Source organism: Geotrypetes seraphini, chromosome 10 (assembly GCF_902459505.1).
Source record: "Geotrypetes seraphini chromosome 10, aGeoSer1.1, whole genome shotgun sequence".
NCBI classification, from domain to species: domain Eukaryota; kingdom Metazoa; phylum Chordata; class Amphibia; order Gymnophiona; family Dermophiidae; genus Geotrypetes; species Geotrypetes seraphini.
This window is the reverse complement of record NC_047093.1, coordinates 133,953,158-133,965,906: the sequence shown is the minus strand read 5'-3', so window position 1 is coordinate 133,965,906 and position 12,749 is coordinate 133,953,158. Positions and strand designations below refer to the sequence as shown.

The window sequence follows — 12,749 nt, the reverse complement described above, 5'->3', positions numbered from 1 at the left end:
CCTCCCTAATGTGTTTTCCTTTTATGTTCTCTTTAAACAAAAATTGTATTTCTTCCCTATTTTCCCACTGTTTCTAGTTTTCTTTTTGTCCAAAGGTTGTTACCCTAGTTCGTGTAGTATAACATTATGTATAAGTTAGTTTTGTTTTTAAACTCTGTTTTTAATTTTGTAAAACGCTTTGAAATTGGAAAAGCGTTTAATCAAACAATTTAATAAACTTGAAACTTGAAGGGAAATGGGTAAAACAGAGTGGGGAGAAGATGCTGAAAGGACATGGGGAAGACAGAATGGGGAGAAGACGCTGAAGGGACATGGGGAAGAGAGAGTGGGGAGAAGACGCTGAAGGGAAATGGAAATGAGAGAGTGGGGAGAAGATGCTGAAGGGAAATGGGGAAGAGAGATTCTTCATGTAGTGCTGGACACAGTACTCCAGGTGAGGGCGCACCATGGTCCGGTACAGCGGCATGATAAACTTCTCCGATCTGTTCGAGATCCCCTTCTTTATCATTCCTAGCATTCTGTTTGCCCTTTTCGCCACCGCCGCACATTGTGTGGACGGCTTCATCGACTTATCGATCAGAACTCCCAAGTCTCTTTCCTGGGAGGTCTCCAAGTACCGTCCCGGATATCCTGTATTCGTGCATGAGATTTTTGTTACCGACATGCATCACTTTACACTTATCCACATTGAACCTCATCTGCCATGTTAATGCCCATTTCTCGAGCCTGATTATGTCACTTTGCAGATCTATGCAATCCCCCTGCATCTTCACTACTCTGAATAACTTCGTATCATCCGCAAATTTAATCACCTCACTCATCGTACCTATGTCCAGATCATTTATAAAGATGTTGAAGAGCATGGTTCCAAGAATCGAGCCCTGCGGCACCCCACTGGTGACGTTCTTCCAGTCCAAAAACCAGTCCAGTACACCAAAACACGGCTTGTGTTGAGTCAATAAAGATAAGTCCCTGTTCATTGAGGCTCTGAGAGACGATTCTACAAACAGCGCTTCGTATTAGGTGGCAGTAGGCGCCTAACTTAATCAACAAAACCTACCTTAAAAGTCCCCCCCCAAAAAATGTAGTCGCCTATCCAAACTGGTGCCCTAATCGCATCTACAGAGCCTAAAGTCGAAGAAGACGTGTTTTAACACCTGAAATGTCCTTGGGCGTCCTTAGACGCTTCCATAGTAGCAAGCATAGCCGCGGGAAATGTAGGCCTTCAAAACCCTGGACTACCTTTCTAGCGTCCATGTTGGACGTGGCTCTGATTCTACAACCAATGCTGGTGCGAGATTAACACGTGGCCTGTGCCACTTTGGGAGGCACCCATTGCAGAATCTGGCCCTTTGTGCTTTCTTTGCTGGATTGTTATTTAAACTGTCTAGAAGTACTGTACGATAAGTGGGTATAAATTTAATAAAATGAAAAAAATAATGACCCTTTGACTTAGGGTGTCCTGTTTTCTCTTCCAGGCATCGGTCACTTTCAAGGATGTTGCTGCTTATTTCTTGGATGTGGAGTGGAGCATTCTGGGAGAACGGCAGAAGGAACTGTACAAGAAGGCCATCAAGGAGATTCATGACATTCTCACATCACAAGGTAAATATGTGTTCTCTATTATCTACCACACACAGTGTGTAGCGGGGAAGTTGGTGGCTGGAGCAGAGGTGCCTGGCATCGCTGTCCTGTGTGTCCCCCGATGCGCTCTTCTCTGCAGCTCTGACATTACCACACCCTCCTATATCTCTTCACATCTTCGTCGGCATACCCACTGCTTATGCCGGCTGAGCCTTCCTTGACATCACTTCCTGGCCCCGTGAACAGGAAGTGACATCAGAGTGAGGGATGAGGCTGGTATGTGCAGCAAGTAGGACAGCCTGCTCGCTGCTGGCGAAAATTTGAAGAGGTAGAGGTGGGGGGAGCCCTTCAGAGGCCCACCCCATCTGGGAGGGAGACGAGGAGAGACGCTGGTGCCCCCGCCAAGTCAGCACCCGAGGCGGTCCACTCTCCTCTCCCCCCCACTTGCTATGCCACTGACCACAAAGGCACATTATGGAATCAGGAGTACAAATAACATAGGGCTCAGATACCATGGGTGTCTGAAGTTTAGAACCTGGCTTCTGATTTCATCACAGATCCAACAGGAGCCAGTGAAAGACCTCACTGCTAAAAGCTCGGTATGCTCAGATCCAATCTGCCTGTCTTATTTATCACCGGCAGATTGGATCTGAGCATACCGAGCTTCTTGTTATTCTTCGGAATTTTGTCTTTACAATGTCGCCAGTATCAAGAGTGTTATTGCTGGCGGTTTTCCTGATGAAGCTCCTCTAATTATATGAGCGAAACGGAGATCTTCCGTCGTTGTGAAGCTAAGTACTTCATAAATTTTATTTTAAAATGGAAAAGTACAGTTAAAGAAATAAATTAATGAAGACCAGTATACAAGTTAAAATAAGACTTGCAAAGTATTTAAGTATTCAAAAGATTGAAAAAGAGAACATATAAGATCAATGATAGCTCATCCTGTGGTTATTAGCTTGAAACATATATCGGGCTTTTAGCTGTGAGCGCTTGAGATCGTTTGTAGTTCTCCATTATATTCATTTGGATATATCAACTTGTGCTTTAGCCAAGAGTTTATACAAGTTTAGTGTGATTCACAAAAATTTAAAGGATTATTAAGACTATATATACTATACAACGTGTAACTCCTTCAGATGGTAACTTGAGAATTGCACCTGAAATACCTCCACCTAGGAGGGTCATGAAGAGAAATGTCCGTATCTGAAAAGCTCTATGATATGATTTTAAGTTTCTCCAAGCTTTGTCAGACCCCTGCACACACTCATCCACTGCTCCCCAGGGGGGGTCTACAAAAAACATTTATTTTAAAATATATATACTCTATAAATCCTATACGGTTTACATAAGTCATAAATATTAAACAGAACATACATGTTCAATACGTAAAAAAAACTTTGTTATAAGATCCAAAATATCTATCTAATAAAGCATTTGCAGGATATTATTATTCTAATTTACTGAGATTGCCCCCCCCCTTTTTTTTTTTTAGCAGAGCATTAAAAAAAAAAATTCTACTGTTTTTACCCTAATTGTTTCTTTTCTATCCAATATTGTAGTTCTCCCCTCTTATCCTATTGTACAAGTAAGTCAATATATCACTTTTATTGTTCTTAAATGTATTGGTCATTGTAAAGATACCTGCTAATTTTAACTGTAAACCACCTAGAAACTATGTATAGGCGATTTAACAAATTTTAAATAAACTTGTAATTACACCACCACACAGTATCTCATCATAAGAAAGCATTTACAAACAATTGCGTTTGAAACCCAACCTGACTGCACATAAGCGCAGAACTCCTGGCAAGGTATTCCAAAGCTTTACACCTCCCCCCACCCCCAACAACATAGAAACATAGAAATAGACGGCAGATAAGGGCCACGGCCCATCTAGTCTGCCCACCCCAATGACCCTCCCCTACCTTTCTCTGTGAATAGATCCCACGTGTCTATCCCATTTGGCCTTAAAATCAGGCACGCTGCTGGCCTCAATAACCTGAAGTGGAAGACTATTCCAGCAATCAACCACCCTTTCAGTGAAAAAGAATTTCCTGGTGTCCCCGTGCAGTTTCCCGCCCCTGATTTTCCACGGATGCCCCCTTATTGCCGCGGGACCCTTGTTGCCGCAGGACCCAATCCGATCTCAAACTCCTTCTGGGTTGATAAATCTCAAAAAAAGCCTTGCAAAACAGTAGGAGATGCGTGGTACAATATCTGATAGATGTCCTTTTCCTCCTCCTTATTGACAGGTTATTCAATTGTTAATCCTGATGTTCTATTCAAGATTAAAAAGGAAGATGAGAAACATTTCACTCAACAATTTGAGCGGGAGGGAAAAGAAAAGCCAAATGACCCTCCCAGGAGTAAGTAAATGATTTGAATTTAAAAGGTTCTGCATTTTCAGATCGGAGGAGATGGGTTATTGACATCGACATCAAACATTTGGAGACTTAAAATCCATTAACCACAGTAATTATTATATAGTTTCTTGGTGAATCCTTCTAGATGTGTTTTCTCATCACAGGCCTTCCGGTTGTAACGTCCGTGTTCACACTGAACATTAAACAAGAGGAAGATCTCCCCTTTGCGGATCCTCCTGAATCGGAGACATCTGAACAGACTCGCCTTCCTGTAACAAGTAAGTATAAGATTCCTCCTAAGGTGAGCCAGGACCATTAAGAAATAAGGGGCCGTCATCCTCTCTCCTGCTCCAACTGTCTATTTTCCTGCCTTTGGAGACGGAGGAGGTACCTGATGGAGGTAGGTGTCCTGGGGGATGGAATCAGGTCTGAAAATCCTTTGTCCTACAGTGTCTTGGGGTTGAGAAATCTGTATTGTTGAATGGGTTGGCGGAGATAGACAGGCTGCTGCAAACTTGCAGGGGAACACATCTGTTGAACATGGCACAGTTTGACTAAGAAATGGAGGATTTGCCTTTGCTGATGAGTTAATGCAAATCAGAGCTTTATTTAGTTCATTGGCCCTTATGTGGCTCAAGGGTATGAAGGGTCAAAATACCAGTTAAGAAGATTGTAAAATGAAGTGATTTAATGAGAATGTCCCAGTATTATCCTTAACAATAGGAAATAAGGGAGGTTGTGAACAGTTGCAGGCCGAATGGAGCCAAGATTCAAAGTGGGCAAGAAAATTTGCCAATGAGGAATTTTAATGATAAAGAAGCCTAATGGTGAGGTGTAGTTCTAAAGAGACCCGAGGAATGACAAAATTAAAGCTGAATCGGCAAAGAATTAGGAGAAAAAAAAAAATAAAAACGGTTCATAGACAAAACCGCCGAAGACAAAGGCGCGCGCCGACAACTGAGCGCAAGATGGAAGCGCGCGCCGAAGAAAAAGAGTGTTTTTAGGGGCTCTGACGGGGGGTTTTGTTGGGGAACCCCCCCCCCCACTTTACTTAATACAGATCGCAGTGGCGTTGTGGGGGCTTGGGGGGTTGTAACCGCCCTCATTATACTGGAAACTTAACTGTTTCCCTGTTTTTTAGGGAAAAAGTGAAGTTTTCAGTAAAATGTGGGGGTTACAACCCCCCAAACGCCCCCACAACGCGGCGCGATCTGTATAAGAACATAAGAACATAAGACTTGCCTCTGTCGGGTCAGACCGGAGGTCCATCGTGCCCGGCAGTCCGCTCACGCGGCGGCCCCTCAGGTCCAGGACCTGATAGTGCTCCTACCCTAAAACTCACTTATGCTTTTCGCTTTTGTCCTGTAGTGTAACCTTCTATCTATACCCTGCAATCCCCTTCAGTCCCTTTTTGAAACCCAGTATTGTACTCTGTCCTATTACCTCATTTGGAAGCGTGTTTCAGGTGTCCACCACCCTCTGAGTGAAGAAAAACTTCCTTGCATTCGTTTTGAATCTGTCCCCTCTCAGTTTTTCTGAGTGACCTCTTGTTTTTGTTGTCCCCGCTAGTCTGAAGAATCTGCCCCTCTCCACCCTCTCTATGCCTCTCATGATTTTATACGTCTGTATCATGTCTCCTCTCAGTCTCCGCTTTTCCAGGGTAAAGAGCCCCAGTTTGTCCAACCTTTCGGCATATGAAAGGTTCTCCATTCCCTTTATCATCCTAGTTGCTCTCCTCTGGACCCTCTCAAGCATCGCCATGTCTTTCCTAAGGTACGGCGACCAGTATTGGACACAGTATTCCAGATGTGGTCGCACCATTGCTCGATACAATGGCAGGATGACCTCCCCACACACCCCCGTCGGAGCCCTTTTAAACAGTCATTTTCTTCGGCGCACGCCTCCGCGTTGTGCTCAGTTGTCAGCGTGCGCCCTTGTACCCGGCGCGCTTTTGACCTGACACCATAAAAACAGTCCCTGCCGCCACCAAGAGGATCCAGAGCAGTTGTGCATTTCAGATGAAGAGTACAGCGGCGCACCGTTAATACGAATGACAGGGAGACAAATTTGTCCCCCTCCCTGCAGGATCTTTCGCCAGTCCCGTCCCATCCCCACGAGTTCTATCCCTGTCACTGCCCCATCCCTGCAAGCTCTGTCCTCATTCTCACGAACCTCAAGCACTTACGATTTTAAGGTGTTTGAGGCTTGTGCAGATGAGGACAGAGCTAACAGGGATGGGACAGAACTCACAGGTACAGGGATGGAGAGAGATGGTATCTGGCGAAGGTCATAAGAAGACATGAAGCGGAGGGCGACGAAAATGATAGGAGGCTTGCGCCAGACGATGTATGAGGAGAGACTGGAAGCCCTGAATATGTATACCCTAGAGCACAGGTGTCAAAGTCGGTCCTCGAGGGCCGGAATCCAGTCGGGTTTTCAGGATTTCCCCAATGAATATGCATGAGATCTATGTGCATGCACTGCTTTCAATGCATATTCATTGGGGAAATCCTGAAAACCCGACTGGATTGCGGCCCTCGAGGAGGGACTTTGACACCCCTGCCCTAGAGGAAAGGAGGGACAGGGGAGATATGATTCAGACGTTCAAATACTTGAAGGGTATTAACGTAGAACAAAATCTTTTCCAGAGAAAGGAAAATGGTAAAACCAGAGGACATAATTTGAGGTTGAGGGGTGGTAGATTCAGGGGCAATGTTAGGAAATTCTACTTTACGGAGAGGGTGGAGGATGCCTGGAATGCGCTCCCGAGAGAGGTGGTGGAGAGGAAAACAGTGACTGAGTTCAAAGAAGCGTGGGATGAACATAGAAGATTTAGAATCAGAAAATAATATTAAATATTGAACTAAGGCCAGTACTGGGCAGACTTGCACGGTCTGTGTCTGTGTATGGCCGTTTGGTGGGGGATGGGCTGGGGAGGGCTTCAGTGGCTGGGAGGGTGTAGATGGGCTGGAGTAGGTTTTAACAGAGATTTCGGCAGTTGGAACCCAAGCACAGTACCGGGTAGAGCTTTGGATTCTTGCCCAGAAATAGCTAAGAAAAAAAAAATTTAAATTGAATCAGGTTGGGCAGACTGGATGGACCATTCGGGTCTTTATCTGCCGTCATCTACTATGTTACTATGTTAGGGATGAGGACAAATTTGTCCCTGTTTCATTCTGTAGTTGGGAGTCCTTGTATAAATGGAGTGCTTATAACTGGATCAACATTAAAATAGCATCAAATGCCTAGTGTGAAAACTTTTCGTTTTATAATGACAGAGACGATATACGGTATATCTGCAACAATCTTTTAGAAAAATAAGATTCAGTTCTGTTTCAAACCATATTTTTCTACAAACATTTACTGATTATTATTATTCTCTCCAAATTGCAAAATAAACATAAAAAAAAACCAGAGAATGTAGGGCTAAGCTAAATTGGCCATCACTTAATTGTTTAACTCGGTTATCGTTTTTAGTTTGCGATAAGCTATTTTCTTGCCAAAGGTTCTGTCCCTTGTTCCTCCACAAATCTGATGACGTTATCAAGAGCAGGGATTGCTTCAACAGGCAGAATTTTTGAAGTGGCCACATCCTCATCGCCATCGTTGGCTTTCTTATCAAAGTCTTTTAACATATTGTAGATATAGGTGACTTTTTGTTTGTCTGGCTAAACACACTGGTGCTGTCTGTGTCAAAGGCTGACTCCTCCCAGAGTCACTGGATGAACTGTTTTTGAGCAAAGGCATCACTCCAGCTTCTCATCCAACGGTTTTCAATGGATATTTGTTTTGCGTCATCCCCTGACTTTCTTTCCCATTCAGCTTTTTCAGAAATTCAGGAGTGGTAGGATTCTCTGATCAAGTTTATCAAGTTTATTATATTATTTGATTGAACGCTTTTCAGGATACAAAGCGTTTTACAAAGAAATAAAATTGGATTTCTTAAATCACAAATACATCGTAAATAAAAATAATTACTTTAAAATTAAAAAACAAACCGGGGTAACAAACCACATGAAACAATAGGAAAGGAGGAAAAAAGAAAAAATACAATTAAAAAAAAAAAAAATGTATTAATCAGATTAGGTTAGTACATAAGGAAGGTGGTGAGGAAAAGAATTTGAGAACAGGAAAATCTAAAGAGAAGGGGTAGATAATCTGAATTTAATAAAAGATAATGAAATTCGGAATCAACCGGAAAATAAACTTTTAGTTAAAGGCTTCTTTAAAAAGAAGACACTTTAAGCTATTTTTAAATTTTTTCAAATCCTGTTCAAGTCGTAAATATAGAGGGAGTGAGTTCCAAATAGTTGGGGCTGTAACCGAGAAGATCAGGTCACGGCGAGTACCAATGATTTTTAAAGAGGGGACATATAGGGTAGCTTGTGATGAAACCAGGGCAGAAATGGCCTCACATCTGTCCAGCCTTCTTTCTATGTAAACCGCCTAGAAGTCAATCTGACTATGGCGGTATAGAAAAATAAAGTTATTATTATTATTATTATTATTATTAATTGTGTTTGAAGTTCTTGACTGTGCCTCACTCTGGGGAAATTGTCCAAACCTTTCTTAAAACATAGAAACATAGAAATAGACGGCAGATAAGGGCCCACGGCCCATCTAGTCTGCCCATCCTAATGTCCCTCCCCTACCTTTGCCCTGTGAATAGATCCCATGTGCCGATCCCATTTGGCCTTAAAATCAGGCACGCTGCTGGCCTCAATCACCTGTAGTGGAAGACTATTCCAGCGATCAACCACTCTTACCACAACCTCTGGCAATGCGTTCCAGAGCTTAACGATTCTGAGTGGAAAAAATAAATTCAGTTGGTTCCTCTCCTCCTCTCCCCCCCTGCCGGGCATAATAATTTTAGGACTAGAAGATAGCGAGATTTCCGAAACCCGTCATTTTGTCTGGATTTTGGAAGTCCCCAAGCTCAGGGCCTACGTCCGGAGGGCCTCCGCTCATGCACAGACGTCAAGGTGATAACGTCAAGCGTGCATGCGATGTCATTGCGTTGATGTCCAAGCCTGCGCGTGGGCCCGGGTTTAATGTGCCGGGGGGGTAGAAAAAAGTTTGCGAGACAAGACTCTGCTGGAGAACGCGTGGGACAATTACTGAGTGACAGGAGTGCCCTTTCCTTAAGCTTCTTTGAACGCAAAAAAACTTCCGAACAGATGGAACAAATGACTGGCACTGGTCATCCATGCATTTTTACTTAGGAAGAGGAGAAGATGGTGGATGGGCAGACTGGATGGGCCATTTGGCCTTTATCTGCCGTCATATTTCTATGTTATAAATGATAGCAAATTTGATTTATTTGGGTGACTGGAGCATCATGGATTTTCAAAGCATCCAACCAGCAGCAGAGGTAGCTTGTGGCTGCCCGTTTTATTCATGCAGAAAAGCAGAGTGATTTGACCTTTTAATTTTTTTTTTTTTTTTTATAGCCAGCTGGTTTATTGGGCTCATGTTTAAATGCCAGAGTTTTGTAAATGTAATCTTGGCCTTGCTCACAGACAGTCCATAGACACACCAGCGAGCTCCTCGGGTGAAGGACCCGCAACCAGGATTCACAAAACGTTCTGCTTTTGAATTGGGCATAGGCCGAGGCCGGATATGATCCGATAGGCTGAAGGATCACTTTCCCACCCCAAAAAGTTGCCGCCGTTGGTGTATCAGTCACGTGAAGCATCCTATATTTATTTATTTAGATTTTTATCCCGTCCTCCCAGTAGCTCAGAACGGTTTACAAGTAAACATTCACAATGGAGTGAATTGGACATACAAGATTATACAGTAGATTTAAATACTTGGACATACGAGACTGTGCAGCAGTTTAGATATAGGGACTATACAGCAAATTAAGAACAGTAGTTTAAATATAAGTAGTTTAGTTTAGATACAAGTTATTTGAGTATAGGCTGAGAGTGGACTATACAGAAATTTAGGCAGAAGATTAGAATGGAGGAAGAAGGGTAGAGGTGGGGTTTAAGGGGTTGGGTGTAGACTGAGGGTGACCTTTAGTTGAAGAGGAGGGTCTTTACCATTTTCCGGAATGTCATTAGTGAGTTCTGTAGTCTGAGTTGAGGGGGGAGTTGGTTCCAGAGTTGGGGAATGAAGTGGCTGTAGGAGCGTTTGCGGGCGGTTTCTGAGAGGAGGGACCTTCCGGGGGGAATGCATAGGCGTATCTCCGTTTCTATACCTCCGTGAAAGATAGGCACTGGAAATTTAGGCCTGGGGTTTCCGGGCCTACATTTCTGGTGCCTATCTTTGCTGTGAGTCTCGCCTCCATAGGCGCTTTTATGACGCCCAACGCTATTTCCGGTGTTATACGTCATAAAGTGCCTATGTAGTTGCAATTCTGCGTCTTTTATTTAGGCACTTTAATTTTACTTGTTTTCACCATTTTAAATGGTGTTTCTCGATGAACTTCGGCACCTGTTTATAGAATATCCCCCCTTAGAGCTTAAGCTTTCCTTTAAAACCTGGTTATTTGTCTTTTCTTTCTTACAGGCAGCCAAAATGTCACTGCTGACCACACAGCGGAGAACCTGAAAGTGGAAGAAGTTCTTGTTGGTGACCAGCTGGAGAGAGGAGAGGAAGACACTGATACCAAGAGCGGTGAGCCAAGAATTCCCTATAATAAAATCTTTGCTATGTGATGGTGGAGTATTTTCTAAATTTTCACACAGATGGTGAAAATGTATTATTAATGAATTCAGTTATATTTTTACTTCTTAGTAATTAGAATTCTGTTTTTTGTTGGTTTTTTTTTAAGCTTCTAGGTACACTGTAAACATTATGGGGGTAATAATCAAAAAAAAAAAAAAAAAAAAGTCTAAAAAGTGTCTTAAATGGCTACTTGAACGATCAAAAAGCCTGATCGTCCAAGTACTCATAACCAAAGCTGGTTTTTAGACGTATCTAAAAACAGCTTAGGCCTTTCCCCTGCCACTAAACGCACAGAGAGAAAAGAGGTGTGTTTAGAGGAGGGGAAAGGGCGGGCAGTGGGCGGGAGGTAGGCCGACCTACACCTAGGCGTACAACAGGTATAACCAAAACATTTACAGGTTGCCTAGTCGCCACTTAGACCTTTTTGACTTAGACATAGTCAAACCAGGTCTAAGTGCCGTAAAAGGGGCCTCAGCGGCCCGGCAACCTACCCACCGCAAGCATCGCAGCAGGAGAGATGCCTCATCTCCCCTACCACGATGCCATCACTCCTCTACCCGAACTGCCGTGTTTGGTTCACTGTTACTTACTTCTCACTCAATTGAAGTCTTATCTTTTCCCTAAGCACTTGTCTGAGTAGTTTTCTATGGCCCTTTTTGTAAACCGCATTGAACGTACGGTTATGTGGTATAGAAATACAATGTTATGTTATGTTAAAAAATACCGTATACGGTACTTTTAAGATGTGGAGAGGCGTTTTCAAAAAATCATCAGTCTGAAATGAAATGTTTTGCTGAAAATGTCTCACACGCACACTCACAAAAAAAGGTCTTTCTTACAGCTATAATCAAACCATAAAAACATCTAAAGTTCTGGTTCGAAATAAATAAGAATGTTTTTGCGCTAACGATGTCCTTCTGGAAGTACCATTTTGTAACCGAAAACATCGTAAGGAGAAATGCAGAAAATCAAGCCATGGGGACGTCTGTCTGACAGCATTGTTAGCAAACTGGGCACACAGCAGAGCAGAGGGGTAGCCTTGTGGTCACTGCAATGGACTTCAGGTGCATGGCCCCAGCTTCAAATCTCACCCCAACTCCTTTATAATGTAAGTGAGCTCTCCAGGAACAGAGGAAAACTTATTGTACCTAAAGGTCCGCCACTACGATAGTCCTCAGACTTGCAGGTCTCATAGATTTAGATACAATAGGTATTTCTGTGTTCCAGGAGGGTCACAAAAGTGTAGTGAAATAAGAGTTAAAGTGGGAATTGATCCTCGTGCACAAACACAATTAAGTGGTATCACCATTAGAAACCTATCTGCAAAGAGAGAGTGACTTTTGGCCACCCACACTGGGGCAGCGTTTAAAAGTCCTCCTCTTCCTCACACTCGCTGAGATCTGAGCCAGGGCCATCTGGCAGAGGCACAGTGCTATCGGTGGGGCAGTGCTCGGAGCATAAGGAACATGGTTGCCCCAGCAGGTGCCTGGGAAAAAGGACAGAACCTGCAACGTCCTCCCTGCTAGGCACTGCCTGGGGCAGTTAGGATCTCCCTTATGCTCCGAGAACTGTTGCTACAGGGGAAATCCTAGATGCCCCAGGTGTTACCTGTGAAGGAAGATGCTGCCTGCTTGGTCTTCTCTCACAGGCACCTCCAGGGGCAGCTATGATCCCCTTATTCTCCGAGAAACACTGCTACAAGGCTATTTAATTCTTTAATTTAATTTTAATTTCAATAAGTCCGTTCCGCCTAAACCTTAAAAAGCTCAAAGTAGATTACATAGTAGATGATGGCAGATAAAGACCCGAATGGTCCATTCAGTCTGCCCAACCTAATTCAATTTAAATTTTTTTTTTTCTTTGCTATTTCTGGGCAAGAATCCAAAGCTCTACCCGGTACTGTGCTTGGGTTCCAACTGCCGAAATCTCCGTCAAAACCTACTCCAGCCCATCTACACCCTCCCAGTCATTGAAGCCCTCCCCAGCCCATCCCCCACCAAACGGCCATACACAGACACAGACCGTGCAAGTCTGCCCAGTACTGGCCTTAGTTCAATATTTAATATTATTTTCTGATTCTAGATCCCCTGTGTTCATCCCACACTCCTTTGAACACCTTCACCG

General features: G+C 43.5%; 1 protein-coding gene across 2 annotated transcripts in view; it reads left to right on the top strand.

The window, feature by feature from the left end:
* Positions 1 to 12,749, top strand: part of LOC117368295 (tigger transposable element-derived protein 1-like) — a 50,093-nt gene that overhangs the window by 11,851 nt on the left and 25,493 nt on the right. For both annotated transcript variants that reach the window (XM_033961812.1, XM_033961811.1), the window contains exons 6-9: positions 1,479 to 1,605; positions 3,840 to 3,953; positions 4,115 to 4,228; positions 10,467 to 10,574. In XM_033961812.1, coding sequence (XP_033817703.1) covers positions 1,479 to 1,605; positions 3,840 to 3,953; positions 4,115 to 4,228; positions 10,467 to 10,574 — 463 coding nt within the window. The remainder of the gene's footprint in view (positions 1 to 1,478; positions 1,606 to 3,839; positions 3,954 to 4,114; positions 4,229 to 10,466; positions 10,575 to 12,749) is intronic.